The following is an 18,384-nucleotide window of genomic DNA, read 5'->3' as shown; positions in this document are numbered from 1 at the left end:
GGCCAGCGCCTGCCACAGTGCGGGGAGAAGCGTGCAAGTGCCCCCCACCTCACCCCCCCGAAAGTCTTTGATACTTGCAGCCTCGGCAGCGAAAAACAAGTTTCCACAGGGCCGCCTTGGGCTGGGGCCAGGCCGTCCTCAAATAACATTTGAAGTTACTTAGCAAACTTTGTTTGGTGCCGAGAGACAGAGACGCAGGCAGCGGGCCGGGTGGGGGAGGGCAGCACACCAGCTCCTCTGAGCCCCTTGCCCCTCCTCTGAGGACCTGGTTCCGTCCCAAGCCCGCTCCTGAGGTGGCAGCAGGAATCTCAGAGCCCCCGTTGGAAGGACAGCCAACGACCCCCACCACAGAGCATGGCTTCTGCCACTCTGGGCCCTCAACGTGGGCAGAGGTGCCCACCCTGCTCTCCAGGTGGCCAGCACAGGGCCCAGAGACTGTCGGAGTCCGAAGGCCCCCAAGCTGCAACCTGGGGCTCCAGGAGGATGCGGGAGAGGCCAGCTGGCCTGGGCACCCATAAGGCCCCCAATGCCCACAGGCCTGGGCTCCAGGCAGTGGAGAAGGCCACAGAGCCAGCAATGGTGGCTCTGGAGTGAGGTTGGCGCCTTCAGGAGGGCAAAGGAGGAGACACCAGAGACAGTGAACCATTACAGGCCTCGGAAGCGAGGCAAGCAAGAGGGAGGCCGGGCGGAAATCGTGCTAAGTGCCAGGCTACAAAGAGGTGGCGGGCACAGCAGCCCGGGCACAGAGCTCGAGCCCCGGGTGGCATGGGCCAGGTAGGGGACCCGGAGGCGCCCAGTGCTCCCCACCCCCACCCCGAGCTTTGAAATGGAGACTGGCAGCGGCAGCCGCTCGGCTCTGCCCAGGCACGGGGTGGGGGTGGCAGCCAGGCAGGGGGCCAAGCCAAATGCCACCAGGCCGGGCACAGCAGTTACCAGCCTGCGGTGCCGACCCCACTGGCCTTCCGCTCAGTGCCTCCACTCCAGAGCTTCAGGGCTAGAAAGTCTGGGATCCATGGACATTTGGGGGCTGTGCAGGCAAAACCAGGTCCCCCCACACTATGGGCAGGACCCCAAGATCCTACGACGATGGCACAAGCTGGTATTGCCAGGGTGACAGGCTGGGGTAAAAATAAACTGGACCCGCCCCGGGGGAGCTAAATCAAGGGGCCCAGGTGGAAGTGCCACTCCGGGCCACCAGCTGCCCCCGCCGCTGCCCCCCCCCGACAGTGGCAGAGCTAAGAATGCCCAGCGCCCACCGAAGCTCAGAGCATACACAGAAAGGCCCAGCCGCAATGGTCCAGGCCTCAGTGGGCACCATAGCCTGTAACCACCAGGCAGTGGCGAGGTGATAGTCAGCACTGCGTGCTGTCCTGAGTCCAGCACCCTTCCCTCCACACCACCTGCTGCACAGAGAAAGCCCAGCAGGCCGCACTTGGCCCCAGGCAGGGCAGGGCTGAGAATCAGCACCAGCCACGTGGCCACCCGACCCCTTCAGACCCGGCCCGAGAGCCTGCACGCATGCAGCCAGCGCTGCCTCGAGGACAGGACACACCCTTGTTTATCAGTTGCTGACTGCCCTCCCACCAGGCCTGGCACCTTCGCGGGTTCTTCCTCCAGAGCCCCCAGGGCCTAGAACAGGGCCTGGCACCCAAGACTCACTGGGTAAATATTTGCTGAAGGAATGCCCTGGCATGAGGGCTCTGGTAGGCACCTGGCAAGGTTCGGGGAGGGCATCGTGCCCAGTGAGGGCGAGAGCAAGCCTAGGGGCACTGAGGGGGTCAGAGCCCCGTCTGTGGGTGGGAGACAGGCCAGAGGTTGCAGTGATGTGAGGGGTGCATCTCACAAGGGCACCGGGGACACCAAGGTGAAGGGACTGCCCTCTTCCTGTGCCTTGGGCAGGACTCGGGCCACGGCTCTGTCTCTGACCTTTGTGGCCAATGGCTCTCCTCGGACTTGGCCAGCCACGTGCGGAACCCACACTTGCTTCCCGCCGGGCAGTGAGAAGCATTCCCTGCCCTGAGCGCTTCACACCCTGGCCATGGCCCGGCTCCTGGATGAAGGCAGAGGCCTGGAGAGGAGGAGGGAGCACCCCAGGTGCTGCAGCCAGCCGGTGACTCACTGTGGCCTGACAGGATGGCCGCAGTATCGCATGCTGCCCCCCAGTGCCCCGCATGGAGGGCACAGAGGGTAACAGAGCCAGAGGGTCCTGGCACTCACAGGCTGCCATGCATCGAGCCCCAGTGCCCCAGGACCATCCCCAGGCCCTGTAGGGTAAACATCCACCCTGCTGTTTTACTAAAGGCTTCCCTGCCACCCCCTCCTTCCTCCCCTCTGCGGGGCCAGAAATGGGGAACCAGATTGGCCTGGGGTGCAGCTCCACAGTAGAGCACCTCCTCGGCACAGAGGAGCCCTGGCTTCTAGCCCCATCACCTCCAAATAAAAACAAGGCCAAGGGATCAGTGGGACATCAAGGCGAGGGCTCCAGGCTACCTGGGGGGCAGAGCTGGGGCAGCGGGCAGAACCCTGCAGCACCACCTCCCTGCGTGTGCTCAGGCGTGCCTGACGGCGGCCGTGCGGCCTGCACATGTGTCTCTGGCCTGAGATGGCATGACCGGCTGCGTGTCCCCATGATGGCGCCCGCGCAAGCCTCCCCAGTGTCGTGCAGCAGACGTGTGCGTGCAGTGTGGCCGTGGTCTCTAGGCATGTATGTGCGGGGCCGAGCTCTTTGTGCGGCCATGTGTGCAATGGAGGGGTGCAGAGTGCCATGCGTAGCCGTGTGCCAGTCTTTGTGCCAGTGAGACCATGACTATGGGAGAGAGAGGGGGACCTGGGCACCCCGGGATGTGGATGGAGCCAATATTTGCAAGCTGCCACCTGGATGAGCCACCCTCGCCTCGTGCTGCACCCACTGCCCACTGAAGTCGCCCCCGGGGCTGGGGAGGGGTCGATGCCCAGCGAGCCATTCTTGCCTCCACCTTGGCTCACACAGATCCGAGTGGGGACCGCAGACCCCCACCCTCACTGTCTGCGCCAGGAAGGCTGGCATCGTGCGCCAGCAGAATGGGCAGGGTCTGTGGTGTGGTGGTGGGCACTGCCCCCCGCCTGCTGCTGGCCACCACCCCCACCTCCCCTCAGGGCGGGGTCCAGTGGGGGGAGAGCTCCCCCGTGTCACCCCGGCTTCTGATTGGCTGTGGCACGCCGCAGTGCCCGCCGCCCGCCCCCTCCCTGGCTGGCGCGGCCACATCGGTAGTGGTGGCAAACGCAGCTCGGGTTGTGGGCACAGCTGCGCCTCACCAAGGCCTGCCAGCCCCACCAGAAGCCAGACACCCCAGCTCGGTGCCCCGACCCCTCCCCGCCTGCCCACCCAGCCAGGCAGCACAGCTACCCTGCATGCCACCCCTCAGCACCAGGCCCGTGCCCCCCGGCCAAGCCCATGCAGGGGCCTGGGCCCCTGCACCAGGCCCCTCCACCCTCCAAGGGGCTCCTGGTGAGGGAGGGGGCGAGAAGGTGGGGGCGGGGAGCCAGTCCTCTTCCTTTAGTGAGCGCGCCCAGAGCCGGAGCCAAAAATCGAGGAGGAGAGATATTCAGACAGAGCCAAGACGCGTTTGGCAGGAGAGAGAGGGAGAGAGGGAGCGGGAGGGGAGGCGGGAGGAGGGCGGGAGGAAGGGGGTGGGGGGGCCTCAGTTTCCAAATCCGTGCCCTCCGAGCCCCAGAGGGACAGTATGGGCTTCCAGGGTGCGGGAGCCGGGCAGGCCTGGCGGGGGGCTGGGGATGGCAGGAGCAGTGGGCTCAGGTCCCCAGAGACAGCCACACACCCTCTGGCCAGGCCAGGGCGGCCACGGGCAGAAGCCAAGATCAATGTGCTCCGGGCAGCCGGAGGGAGGGCTGCAGGCAGCCGAACACACACCGCACCTTGCTGCACACACAACGGGCCTCTGTGCCGCTGGCCGGGCCACCGAGTCCTCGCCTCCCGGGAAGGACCAGAGGCCAAGGGATGCAGGGACGGGGGCCACGCGACAAGGTGTGTCATGGGGACGAGCCTGGGACACCCACCATCATAGGTGCCACTCGCAGATGCACGTGAGACATGCTGACCCATGCCCAGCTGTGACGCCAATCACCCAGAAATGCATGCTGGAACACATGGCCAGCTGGGGACACAGCAGCCCCACTGGGACATGGAGACAGCGACAGGAACCCCAACCCTCCATCGTGGCACCGTGACAGGGACCACGTCAGGTGGGAGATCCACAGAGACGAACGCCACCAGTGTGCTGTCACTGACCCTCATTAGGGGAATGCCAGGGTCCTAGGAGTCACATGCAGGGGGTGCCCGGTGATGGCATGCAGAGCCCTGTGCAGAGAGGCCCACCCAGACCCATGCGGGCACACGGAGGAAGATGGCGACACGAATGGAGGCCCCCAGGGCCCAGGATGACCCCGACAGCCCCTCACCTCATGACGGTGCCCCTCACCCACATCCAGGCTTTGGGGTGGGGACACACAGGCCCCCTCTCCGCCTCAGGCCCAAATGGAGAAACTGACAGGTGGCAGCCCCACCCTGTCCTGTGTCTCTTGGTCCCACTGAGGGGAAGGAGCTCTAGGACCCTGAATCCAAGCTTCTCAACGGGACAGAACCTGAGCAGACCCAGGGCCCACACCACAGCCCTCACCCCATGAGGAGGCTGAGGCAAGAGCCTTCCCCACGGGGTAGAAGCAAAGGGGGCCGAGAGCGCCCAGCAGCCCAGCACCTCCTGGGCAGATGGAGGCCTGGGCCCAGACACGGGCAGGACATTCAGAGGAAGACCAGGCCTGGTGGCCATCGCCATACCACACACACACCTCTCACATGGGTCCCACGTGCACGTTCAGGCCCACGGGTGGCCCAGGCAGCAGTCGCCATGGAGCCCTGAAGTGTCCTTCCAGACACGCCACACTTTGCCCTGTGTCTGACTTGCACATGTCTGTGCACCCGCTCCTTTCCTGGCACTCCAGAGCCCCGTGGGACAGCACCTGTCCCCTGCTTCCCAAGTCTGCCTCGCTCTACGGCCTACAGGATCCAGCCGAGGAAAGACAGCGTTCTGGGTTGGCAGCCTGAACCGCACCCCTGACCCCCAGCCCTTTTCATTTTGAGACAGGCAGGGTCTTGCAAAGGCACCCAGCTGGACCTCAAACTTGTCATCTTCCTGCCTCAGCCTCCTGAGACGGAGCTAGGTAGAGAGGACGAAGCCCTGGGCCGGTCCCCAGGCTTCTCCCTCTCCCTTCTGCAGGAAACTCCTTCCTAACGGAGGAGAGCACTGGCCCCCCTCTTGTTCCTCCAGAGGCTGGGCAGGCGCAGGAGGAAGACAGCAGAACCACCATGCCCCCCAACACACGCCATATGTAACTGAAAGCCAGGCTCTGCTACAGCCCAGGGAGGAGACATACACTGCCATGCCACATTAGAGGCCAGGAAAGCCCTGCGCCCCAGGCCATGGCTGCCCCTTAACTCAGAGCTGCGAGCAGCGAGGCCTAGCTCCTACCCTCTCCATGGGAGTCCGGGTGCAGGAGACACTTGTGATGGGACCCAGGAGAGAGGCTGCGGTCCCCACCTCTGCCCACAGGGCCAGGGTGCTGACCCCAGCCCAGCCCTGCACTGCAGCACCTCACAGAGCCTCAGCCGGGCCCTGCGTCATGACCGCCCCAGGCCTGCGTCCTACCCATCATAGGGACAGAAGGCCCATGCAGGGCCAGCGCCGAGGCCTATCAGCCAGCATGCTGGAGGCTGGAGAGGAGGATCCTATGCTCCAGCCCAGCCTGGGGACTTGAGCAAGACCCTGTCTCAAAAATTAAAGAAAAAAAAAAAAAGTCCGCAAAGAGCTGGAGATATAGTTCAGTGAGAAGTCGTCGGGTGCAATCCTCAGTACTGAAAAACAATGCCAACAGCCGGCTGGCACACAGACAAGAGATGGGTGGCTTTGCAGGGAGGAAGGGCTGGCCTGGTGACCCAGGAAGCGCCGAGGGCTGGGGTGGGGGTCAGAGGCCCCGGTCGCTCTCACAGGGCAAGAGTACGTGTGCAGCCGTGCAAAGACAGGTTTGGGTGTAAGCACAGGGCACAGGTGTGCATCTCAGGGTGTGTGTATCTGTCCCCCATGCGTTCTGTGTATGTGTCTGCACATTCATGGGTGCGTCCCCTCAGCCAACAGGGATGGAGTGTACACTGGGGTGCACATGTGTGCATGTGAGACGCTGTCCGTGCACACACGCTCGAGTTAACCAGCAGCATTGTGTCTCTGCGTGGAGATAAACGTCGCTGGTGACCATCCTGGAGCCTGAATGTGTGTGTGTGTGTGTGTGTGTGTGTGTGTGTGTGTGTGTGTGTTGTGTCCACATGCACACCTAAGTGTGAACTGACGGCTGTGATCCCCATGCCTGTCTCGGGGGAGTCATCTGACGATCAAGTCCCTCCAGGGACGTCTGTGGTCAGAGGTGGCCGCGACCATGAGCCTGCTGCTTCCACGGTCCCTGCCTTGCCGCCCATGTCCACCACGAGGGGTGTGCGTGGGTTCATGCATGTTGAACGCAGGTCTGTGGCTTCCTGGGTCTGGCATGTGACGCCAGAGTGCAGAGACACACCTGGCTGTGTGTGGTGGTGGAGCCTTGCTGGTCAACTGTCCCCAGCTCGGCACAGGACCCAGGCCCAGGGCTGTGTGGCCACAGCTGTTTCTGGAAGAAGGTTTCCACCCCCACCTCCCCTTGCCCACGGCGCCTCCCCGGCAGGGCCCCGCTGCTCCAGGCTCGTTACTGCTCAATCATTTATTGACTTTAAAATCGAAGCCAATTCTGGTTTGAAAAAAAAGAAAGGAGAGAGAAAGAGAAAGAGAGGCCAGAAAGAGAGAGGCTGAGGCCTGGCGGGGGGAGGGAGAGGAAGAGACAGGGCCAGAGCAGAGGCAGAGACGAGGGATGAGGACACTCAGAGACATGGAAGGCCAGAGACAGAGAGACAGGAAAGGAACAGAGATGGAGAAGAAGACAGCTGTCAGAGCAGCAGAGAGCGACAGGGCAAACTCCAGAAACAGCAAGATTTGTCAAAACAGAGACCAGGGCAGCCAGACATCTCTGACCGGCCCACAGAAGCAGCCTGCTCAGAGCCAAGGGGTTTACCTGCCCACCATGCAGGGCTGGCAGCCTGGTGTGATGCCGCTCCTTCCCCTCCTGGCCAGCCTGGCACTCTCTCCCTTCTGGAGAGCCATAAGCCAAGCCCCAGCAAGCACCTCGAGTCTGGGGTCATCCCAGCCCCTGTCACTGGTGAGGGAAGGGTGTCTTGCCTCAGCCATGCGTTGTCAGGGGGACAGCCCAGATGTGTTATGAATCTGGTGCAGAAGCTGGGCTGGTAGCCTGGTGGCCAAGGGGCTGCTCAAGCAAGGAGCCTCGACACCAACCAGGTAGCAGGCAGCACCCAGAGGCAGACTGGGCCTAGACACCACTGGCCAGACAGCGATCTCACGAGGGACCCAACAGAGCGCTAGTGCTGTGTCAGACACAGATGTGGGAGACCCTGACGCTGCTACCGGGTCAGACTGCTGGCTCACACCTGCATGCACACTTCGAGGCATTTGCAAACCTATGCCCCCAACAGGAGCACCCTCTGGCCTACTGGTCAGGACAAACCTGCTGCCTAGGCCATGGGTGTACCTACCACAGCCAGCCCACGGTGCCCACACAAGACTCCAGATGGATGCATGCGTGCGCACACACACATACACACACGCGCGTGCACCTGTGCCCAAAAGATGGTCGCGTGGCCACAGCTGGCACCCACCTGGATGTCCCCTTTTGCCCCTTGGAACCCAGGGTGCTCCTGACATGCCACTGGCCATCTCCACCAGGACAACCATGGCATGCCATGGGCACACTTGGTAAATGCCTGCCAAGGCTTAGGCTGAGCAGGGGGATGGCGTGGGCCCCAGGCCTGGCCGGGAGACTCCTGTAGGCAAGGCCTGGCCAGCGGGCAGCTAGCAGCCCCAGGGCCTCCCTCTGCCCCATACATTACCTGCGGCGGCTGGAGCCCACAGTCTGGGCCCCTGCGGGGCTGTGGGGAGCCCTGTACCCTCTCCAGGCTCAAGCTGCCATCCCCAGAGAGCGGGACAGCAGGACAGGCAGGCTTCCGGCCTCTGCCTCGGCAGCAGGGTGCTTCGCTGCAGGCGGGACTTGATCGCAGCGCGCCAATATCGCGCCCAGCCCCGCGGGACGGGTCCACCTCTGCCTCCCCAAGCCTGCCTCCCGTTAGCAGGCCGGGATCCCCGGGTCCCACCAGGTCCGTTCTGCAGCAACCCAGATCGCGGTGACCCAAAAGTTTGTGCCGAGCAAAGTTTGGGGGCCCCCGCGGCCGAGAAGTCCAGGGTCGCCGGGAGAGGCGCGGCCAGGCTGGCAGCACGCCCGCGCCCTCCCTCCCGCCCCGGCCTCCGAAATTCGGGAGCCCCGCCATTTTCTCGGCCCCGCTCCCTCCCATGCGAGGCCTGAACAAAGACTTCGGGGAGCCGCCCGGCACCCCGGCCGCACGCACGCGGGGGCAGCGCAAGCACCGCCGGCCACAGCGCTGCCCGGGACGCCTGCCCGGTGCCCGCTGCGCCCGCGGAGCCGCCCTCGGCCGCTGTCACCCACAGCCCGCAACCCCGGTGCGCAGCGCGGTCCCCGCCGGTCGGCTGAGCCCCGCCGCCCCCGCGCTCGCGCCCGCGCGTGCACACACGCACACTCACTCACACGCGTGCACTCGCACCCGCGCCCGGGCTGAGCCACGCACGCAGCCGGCCCCCACGGGAGCCCGCCGGGTGCCGGGTGCCGGGGTCCAGGAGCGGGGCCCCCGGCCACGACGCGCACCCCGGCCCCGCTCCGCCCGCCGCCCGCCGCCCGCCGGCCGTACCTGCGTGAGGCAGTACGGGGAGTACATCGCGAGGCGCCGGGCGGGGGCGCGAAGCCGCGGCGCGGCGAGGGCAGGCCCGGCAGGCGGCGGTCGCGCTCGCTGGCTCCGCTCGGCTCCTCCGGCCTCGCCCGCTGCGCCCGCCCGGCCTCGGCCCCGCGCTCGGCCCGCGCCCTCCGCGCTCGCCGCCCGCAGGCTCGGCCCCGCCGGCGCCCGGCCCCGCTGCCTCCGCCTGCCTGCCGCTGCCTCTGCGTCCGCCGCCGCCGCCGCTGTCGCCGCTGTCGCCGCGCGTCTACTCCATGCCGCCGCCGCCCGGCCGGTCCCCCGCGCCCGCCGCCGCGCCGCGCCTCGCTGCGAAAGTGAAAGTTTAGACAAAGTTTGGAAGCGGCGCACTCGGGAGGGAGCGGCGGGCGGGCGGCGCGGGCGGGCGGGAGGGAGGAGGGGCGCCGAGGGGAGGGGCGGGAGCGCCGCGCGCACACTCGCTGCACACGCACACGCACACACGCGCGCAGCCACACACGGGCGCGCACACGCACGAGCGCGGGCGCACACCGACACGGCTACCCCGCCACGTGCTGGCCGGCGCCAGGCGCAGACACGGCTGACAGGCGGTGGCCCTGACCAGCACCTCTGGGGCCAGCGGGTTGCGTGGGCACCCGACCTTCTCCGTCGACCAGGCACAGCCAGCACACACGCACAGCCCCTGCACATGGGCCCAGACCCACACGCAGACACATATTGAAGCTGGACGTGCCACAGCACCCACGTGTGCATTCCCGCCAGGGCACGCCTGGGCTCACACACGCAGGTACCCTGACAGCCACCACCACAGGCCTCGCACACCACAGTACACACAGAGGCCACACACCAGCACGCACTGGCACTTCCAGACGCATACTGACACATACACCTGGGTACTGACATGTGTTCCACAGAACGCTTACACAACCACACCCTGTCACGCACCTCACACACAACTACTGCAGCACACACGCGGTGCCACGCCAGAAGTGATGCCGCATGACAGCGAGAATGACGCAAGATGAGGGAGATGCACAACACAACGTCACACCCACACACGCTGCTCCGCGCCTGGGGGAACGAGACAAGCACGCAGGAAGGACCCCTGAACCCGGGTGATGCTGGGCCACGCAGCATGACACGGGCCCAGGCCACGCACTGCAGACCAGATGGCGCCCCAGGCCTGACACGCCGAGTGCTCTTGAAGATGCCGGCCATGCACAGGGGCTCACGCAGGCCCCTTGCACACTCGTGCACACTTGCACATGGCTCTGATCAGAGCCAGGCGGAGAGTGCAGGAAGTGAGGAAGCCACCTCTGGAGGACGAACCTGGCTGGGGACTCGGAGATGCAGACACGCTCTCTGGTGAGGTCCCAACTCCCATTTCCAGGGCTGAGAGGAATGGCAGACACGGGCACGAACACCTGAGCAGGACGGGGCATGCGTGTGACTGCCTGGGGTCTCCTGGTCCTCACGCCCAGGCCGCTGGGGGGTGGGGGGCGAGTGGCAGGTTACAGGCGGCAGTTGGGGACTGGGTGTCAAGGACGTAACCACCCTAGAGCCCCGAGTGGAGTGACAGGGCCCGGCTGTGACATTGGTGTCTGAATCAGGGACGGCAAGGGGCTGCTGGGTGCACCAGGGCCTGGGGGGAGCAAAGACAGCAGGGCGTGTCCTCGGCCCGGCGCCTGACCAGAGCCCGGTATCATGGGTACGCGCACATGCGTTGCATTGCGTATGCATGTGTGCGCATGTGCACATGCATGTGTGTGCCCCAGGGACTTTCTGGCAGAAAGCGTTAGCTTACGTGATGCTCCCGACTGGATATGGCATGGGCTCTCTGGAGGAGTAACGCGCGTGTCTTGAGTGTGAGCACGTGGACGAGTGTGCATGCGGCCAAGCCATCCCCTGATAAAAGTGTCCGTGGTGTCACGTTGCGTAGCTCTTCCTATGTGGTGGTCATGGCCTGTGGCTTGGGGGTACTCCTAGGGTTATGTGGCGGAGAGCAGGCGTACACGACGTGTACAGAGGCGTGGGGTGTGAGTCTGCGTGTGTCAGGCCGCATCAATGAGCCTGAGTAGTGCATGTAAGCGTGTGTCCAGAGTGCACGTCTGCCTATGAGGAGGACGTGTGAGCTCTGGGAGAGGCTGCCTGTGCGTCAGCACGGCCGTGTGCCCGGAAGTCAGGGTAGCGCCTGATGTGTCAGAGGCCAAGTCTGTCCTCGTGTCTGTCTGTCTGAGTGTGTTTCCGAGTGTCTGTCCATGTGTCTGCTCCACTGTCAACCGTGTCGGTTCCCATGGCTCTCCGCCTGTCTGGTCTGTGTCTGTCCTCGTGTCTGCCTCCTCACTGTCTCTCTGCCCACCTGTCCGCCTGTCTGTCCGTGTCTCTGTCCCTGTGTCTGTCCTCGTGTCTGCCTCCTCTCTCTGCTCATCTGTCCGCCTGTCTGTCTGTCTGTCCCTGTGCCGGGCATCGGCTGCCGGGGGACCCTGCGGGGCTGCCCGGCCTCTCCCCTACCCACAGCGGCTGTGAGGCCTGGGCGGAGGGAATCGATATGTCCTTAAAAATTCAAGGGCTTCTCGTAAACAGAAACTTTTAACACCGGTTACAGTTTCAGGGCCGCCTCCTGGAGGAGGGGCCAGACAGGACGGGGGCGGGGCACTGGGGGCAGGAAATGGAGGCACGGGGAGGGGGGGGGGCCAGGCTCAGAAGCAGGTGCATGGGCAGCTGGGAAACCGGGGGCTACAGGGCAGAGTCCAGGACTCGGGCCGAGGCCCCGCAGAGCGCTGGGGAGGGGCATGGGGCACCTGCGGACCACTGCGAGGGGTGGGGAGGGAGGAGGGTGGATGGGTGCAGCTCCTCCTGCACACTCACACCCACCCTCCATTGCCACACGTGTGTCCTCACACACAGCTCACTACATTCACACACACAGTGTCCTCCTGCACACTCACACCCACCTTCCATTCCCACACCTGAGAGTGTCCTCACACAATCACTCCTCCATTCACATACAACCGGTGTCCGCCTGCACACTCACACCCACCTTCCATTCCCACACCTGAGTGTATCCTCCTCACACACAGGTCACTCCTCCATTCACACACACGGTGTCCTCCTGCACATACCCACGCTCCATTCCCACACCTGAGTGTGTCCTCCTCACACACAGGTCACTCCTCCATTCGCACACACGGTGTCCTCCTGCACATACCCACGCTCCATTCCCACACCTGAGTGTGTCCTCACACACAGCTTACTCCTCCACACATACGGTGTCCCCTTCACACTCACACTCACCCTCCATTTGCACACCTGTGTCCTCACAGACAGCTCACTCCTCCATTCACACAAATGGTGTCCTGCACACTCACACCCATGCTCCATTCCCACACGTGTGTCCTCACACACAGCTTACTCCATTCACACACACGATGTCCTCCTGCACACTCACACACCCTCCATTCCCACGCCTGAGTATATCCTCCTCAAACATAGTATATCCTCCTCCATTCATACACACAAGGTGTTCTCCTGCACACTCACACCCACCCTCCAGTCCCACAGCTGAGTGTGTCCTCCTCACACACAGCTCACTCCCCCACTCACACACACATGGTGTTCTCCTGCACACTGACACCCACCATCCATTCCCATGCCTGAGTGTGTTCTCCTCCTCACACACAGCTAACTCCTCCACACACACGGTGGCCTGCACACTCACACACACCCTCCATTCCACCTGAGTGTGTCCTCACAGCTCACTCCTTCATTCACACACATGATATCCTCCTGCACACTCACACACACCTTCCATTCCACCTGAGTGTGTCCTCCTCACAGCTCACTCCTTCATTCACACACATGATATCCTCCTGCACACTCACACACACCCTCCATTCCACCTGAGTGTGTCCTCACAGCTCACTCCTCCATTCACACACATGGTGTCCTCCTGCACACTCACACACACCCTCCATTCCGCCTGAGTGTGTCCTCCTCACAGCTCACTCCTTCATTCACACACATGATATCCTCCTGCACACTCACACACACCTTCCATTCTGCCTGAGTGTGTCCTCACAGCTCACTCCTCCATTCACACACATGGTGTCCTCCTGCACACTCACACACACCCTCCATTCCGCCTGAGTGTGTCCTCCTCACAGCTCACTCCTTCATTCACACACATGATATCCTCCTGCACACTCACACACACCTTCCATTCTGCCTGAGTGTGTCCTCACAGCTCACTCCTCCATTCACACACATGGTGTCCTCCTGCACACTCACACACACCTTCCATTCCGCCTGAGTGTGTGCTCCTCCTCACACACAACTCACTCCTACACACACATGGTGTTCTTCTTACCCTCCATTCCCACACCTAAGTGTGTCCTCACACACAGCTCACTCCTCCATTCACACACACACGGTGTTCTGACACACCTAAGAGTGTCCTCCTTCTCACACAGCTCACAGCTGGGTTCACACACGGTATCCCCTTTGCACTCACACAGTATCCTGGTTCTCACAATGAGAACAGGCACCCTTGGCTCCACACACACAGCCTGTCCTCCATGTCTTGCACACAAATGCTGTCCTTCCGTTCATGCACACATCCCATGCCTGTGTGTGCACACATGTACTCCTTTCATTCTGTGCCTGTGGGTGCACACACGGTCCCCTGACTCAGTCCCTGGTTGCTCTCAGCACCGGCCCACAGCAGGGTTTACTGGGTCCTGCGTCTTCCCTGCCCCCAGCCTGCCTCTAAGGGCACACCTGGAGGAATTGAGGCGGGGCCGGGGATTCGAGGCACTGGGCACAGCTGGCCCACACAGCTGGAATCCCCCGTGTGCCTCCCTGCTGGGTGCCCACCTGGCCGTGCTGGCAGCAGGTGTATTCTTCCTCTCCAGGTGTGCAGGAGGCAGGCTTGGCAGTGCCTCGCCAGGCTTCTGCCTGGGGTACCACACAGCTGGGATCCTGGGGTGCAGGAGCACCTGCTGCACAGGAGAAGCCAGGCCTGGGCCAGGTTCTCTAAGACTCGTTGATAGGTTGGGGCTCTGGGCTCCCCAGACAGCCCAAAGCCCCCCATCCTCCTAGCAGTCACAATCTGTCCTTGGACCTGGGGTCCTTTTGTTCTCAGACCCCTCCCTGCACTGGGAGTCCCTATGTGGGGCAGTCTTGGGGGGCTGTGGGCTTCCAGCTCTGAGGACAGCTGACAGGAGGCTTCGGCCTCACGGCACATGTGGTGCACACACTGGATTCTACTGTCACACTCACCCAGGCACAGAAGCATGCAGGCCGGGTGGATGCTGGGCCTCTCCTCTCCCAGATTCCTCCTCCTGCTTCCCAGATCAGATCACAGCCCAAGTCATACAGGGGCTTGGGGACCCCCAGGGCCAGGGCCACCTCATAGAGCAGCATTTAGCCCTGCAGAACGTCCACCCCTCTCCCAAGCCTTGTGTGGGTCGAAGACACAGCTGCTCCCAAAGAGCCATCTCCACCTCACCAGCCCACAGCGCACAGTCGCCCGGCACCTGGACACTCCTGGGACCCCGGAATCCTGCAGGCCCCCAGGGCATTGTGGGGAATGCTGCAGACCCTTGGGTCCCCCACATGGCTGGCCTCACATCACCATCTCACGACATGCAAACCAGCCTGGAAAGGCACCTGAAATGGCCCAGGGTGCAGCCTGCATTGTGTGCGAGGGCCCAAGTTCCTTCCCTGCACACGCCTGTGCTCACACACACACAGGGCCACCCTGGATCCCGCACAGCCTCACACTGTCTGAGACATGGACGCCTCAATCATACTGACACCCAGACCCAGGGAAGACTGGGCAGGCAGCTGCATGCATGGCCTCACATGCACACATGCAAAACACACACACATACACACACACATGCCAGCCAGTTCTGCTGGCCAGGGCACGTGCAGCCACTGCTCAGGGCCAAGGAAACCTTACTTGGCCCCAACTCTTGGATGGGTCCCCCGTGTGCCACTGCCCTCCCTGCATGGATGTCAGAGGCCACTGTGCATCCCCCGTGGGGCTAGGTGCCAGGGACACTCTGCCCTGGGCACCTCCCTAAACGCACCTGACACTGCAGCTGGTGAGGGGGTTCTGGGGGTCCTGTCTGGGTCGGTAACAGTTCATCCCAGGGCCACCTGGGGTTCATGCGCATCCAGCCTCAGGGCAGCGCCCCCATCCCGGGGCTCATGGAACTGATGTGGCCCTGTCACACCATCAGCGAGTGTCACCAGGACAGGGCTGCTGCTCGTGCTCAGGGCACTGTCACAGAAACTCTTCCATGCCTGCATGGTGCTTTCCCTGCTCTCCTGACTCTGCCCTACACCACCCTGTGTCACACTGGCCACACACCCACGTCGGCACATTAGCCATGTGGCTGGCCACTGCCCTACCTGGTCCCCTGAGTGTGCTACACAGCTGTCCCCCATTGCGGTGTGGACCAAACCGGGTCCCTGCACCGACACCACATGCAGAACAGTGTCCCAGTAGGCACAGCCAGCAGGGCCAGTGCCCCCTGCACCAGTGACAGTCCAGGGTCACTCATGCTGCTGCACGGTGCCCACAGTCCCTGGAGGGCCACCACAGACCCAGCGGTGATGGCAGCAGCACCACAGTCACAGGCTTCCCTGTCATACAGCGGCCACCCTGGCCAGCGCCTGCCACAGCACTGAGGCGGTGGCCACCAGCCTGACACACAGCAGCAGGCATGCTGACCTGGCCCAGACCATCCCGAGGACACTGCTGTTGTGAGGCGGGACAGACCCGACTGGCAGCCCCTCCCCTCCTCCCACCGCCAAGCAGAGCCGCAGCTGTTGGCAGAGGGTGCCAGCCCCTCATGAATATTCATTAGCCAGGGAGCTCCTGAACCTGTGGGGAGCCCGAGGTCCCCGGCAGCTGGGTGCCCCCTTCTGCGCCAGGAGGCCGGGGGGTGGCAGGCCTACTTCACACAGGCACATGTCTGTGAGCCCGGGCCTAGACCCAGCAGCCACATCCCCCAGATGCACACTCGGCCACGCAGCCACCCGGCACACACACACAGGCACGCATGAAGTGTGCCAACAACCACAGTCACATGAGCTCACAACCACACCCAAACCACAGACACTCGCCACACACACACTCGCCCCCACCAGACATGGAAACGTGGGCCAGCACAGGCACATGACTGCACCAGGATGCCCAGGACAAATGGGCACACTCATTCATGCTCACACATGCCAGTGCCTCCTGCCTGCTTTGTGGAATCAGAGACCTGGGGCCCCAACCCCTGCTGTGTGAGACAAGGACTTGCTAAGCCAGGCCAGGGCCTGGGCCAGGCTGGTACTCGAGATCCTCTTGGTTCAGCCTCCCAGTGCTAGGATGACAGGTGTGCTTCGCCATGCCTCTCTGAACCCACAAATTTGCCATACATGATGGTCCGCCAACTTTCAGATGCAAGCTCACACATCCATCCCCATTTACAAGAGCACCTCCTTAAGCCCCAGTGTGATGGCACGCACCTGCAATCCCAGCACTCGGGAGGCTGAGGCAGGAGGATCACTGAAAATTTAAGGCCAGCCTGGACTGCATAGCGCAACCCTATCTCAAAAAAACGCTCTCTCTCTCTCTCTCACAAACACACACACACACACACACACACACACACAGCACAAGGCTGTGCACTCTGGCACTTTACAGATGGGGAAACTGAGGCACTGTGTCCCTGAAGTCCCCAGGAAAGAGCCCAGGCCTTCCCACTGTGAGGCAGAGGCTGCGGCCAGCGCCCCCTGCTGGCTCGGCAAAAGGGCGCGCGGGACGGTGGCGCGCGAGGCGGGCACGCGCCTGACGTAACCATGGCATCTTCTTGGCACGCGCGCGGGGCGGGCGGGGCGGGCGCGTTGCCATGGCGCCAGCGGCCCAGTGAATGGGGCATTGTTCGCGCGCTGCCTGGGCTAGTAGACCTGGACCCACCCGAACCCACCCGGGCCGGCAGAGACGGATCAGGGAGAGACAGAGATAAAGGGAGAGACTGGGAGAGATGTAAACAAGGAGGGATGCAGGCTGGGAACCAGGAGGGCCAGAGAGGCCAAGCCGGAGAGGAAGCTGAAGGCGGAGAGACCAGGAAGGCGGGAAGAGAGCCGGGGCCAGTGGCCCAGCATCTCGCGTCCAGGTGGTCCAGGGCGAAATTAAGGGTCAGGTGGACCCCAACCCGGGAGCCTTGACCCCGCCCCCCGCCCCGGGTCCCCCCAGTTCCTTGTCCACGAGTGAAGTCACGCTCCTCCCTTAGCACTGGGGGAATGCTGCGCCACATTCCCAGCCATTCTCATTTTTTTATTTGAAAACAGGGTCTCCCAAGTTTCCAAGGCCGGGCTTGGCACTTGCCACCCTCCTGCCTCAGCCTCTCAGAGTGCTGGGATGAGAAGAGTGAGCCATTAGCACGTCCTGTCCCACTATGGAGGAGTCACCCTCGCGGGCACCCAGCCTCTGGGGACCCCTGGCGACACCCACCCTCCCAGAACACAGCGACAGCTTGGGTGTGAGGACAAAGTCCCACCAGGTGGCATTCACAGAGGTGGCCCTGTGGCTGGACCCACACACGCCAGTGTCTGCAGGCCGCCGTGGTCGTGCCGGGTCACCGCACTGGGACACTGTCACACAGGGTCACCCCCGACCCCCAAGGCGCCTTCCACCCTGTCTGTGTGGCGGCCTGAGTGGGATCCAGTCTCAGGGGTTCTTGGCGAAGTGTGTGTGAGCTGGGCTCATTTCTGTCCATTGGAGTCCGGGCTGGCAGGTCGGGAGGGAAGGAAAGGAGGGCGCTGTCGCCCTCACCACTGGGTCAGGCCAGGCCAGGCCAGGCCAGCGTGGCCCCGAACTGCTGCGGTGAGTCAGCCCAGCCCAAACTTGGACCAAGGGCGGCTCCTGGCGGCCACCTGCGGTTTCGCACGCGTCCTTGAGGGTTGGCGCGCGGCTGAGTTGTCGCGGCTCTGAGCACCGGAAGCCGCTCGGGCTGAGCAGCAAGAGCGGGAGGGCTGGCGTCCGAAAGAGAAGCCCGGACCTGGAATTGATTCGGTGGCTGCAAGTACCAGAGTACACAATCCGGATCCAGACGCAAAAACCTCGGGATATAGCTCAGAGCTACATTGCCTAGGGAGGGTTCGACCCTTGGCACCCAGAAGAAAGCGGGGGGGGGGGGGACCCGGGCGTGGTGATGCACACCTTCATCCCAGCACTCAGGAGGCTGAGGCAGGGAGATGGTTGCGAGTTCAAGACCACCCTGGGCTACAAAGTGAGCCCAAGGCCAGCTGCCTGCACTGCACTGCGAAACCCTATCTGGAAAGAAAGGACCAAAAAAAAAAAAAAAAAAAAATCTAGATGCAATAATACCAAAATCTAGAACTCGGATCCAAGAAGGCAGAACCCAGGCTCTAAAATCCAGCTCCCCACCCCACCCCCAAATAAA

The 18,384-nt window shown here is 63.1% G+C and overlaps 1 protein-coding gene across 3 annotated transcripts in view; it reads right to left on the bottom strand.

Annotated features, from left to right (window-relative positions):
- Positions 1-9,227, bottom strand: part of Nfix (nuclear factor I X) — a 77,770-nt gene extending 68,543 nt beyond the window's left edge. Inside the window, exon 1 of one of the 3 annotated variants that reach the window (XM_063228464.1) lies at positions 8,903-9,227. In XM_063228464.1, the coding sequence (XP_063084534.1) occupies positions 8,903-8,929 (27 nt within the window). In that variant the 5' untranslated portion in view covers positions 8,930-9,227. Of the gene's footprint in view, positions 1-8,032; positions 8,058-8,902 lie in introns of those variants that run through there. The other 2 variants (XM_063228461.1, XM_063228460.1) reach the window with 2 other exon arrangements.
- Positions 9,228-18,384: the final 9,157 nt, after the last annotated feature.

Source organism: Cavia porcellus, unplaced genomic scaffold (assembly GCF_034190915.1).
Source record: "Cavia porcellus strain 051 isolate PalLab524CR breed Dunkin Hartley unplaced genomic scaffold, mCavPor4.1 scaffold_17, whole genome shotgun sequence".
NCBI lineage: Eukaryota > Metazoa > Chordata > Mammalia > Rodentia > Caviidae > Cavia > Cavia porcellus.
This window is presented reverse-complemented; position numbering and strand designations above follow the sequence as displayed.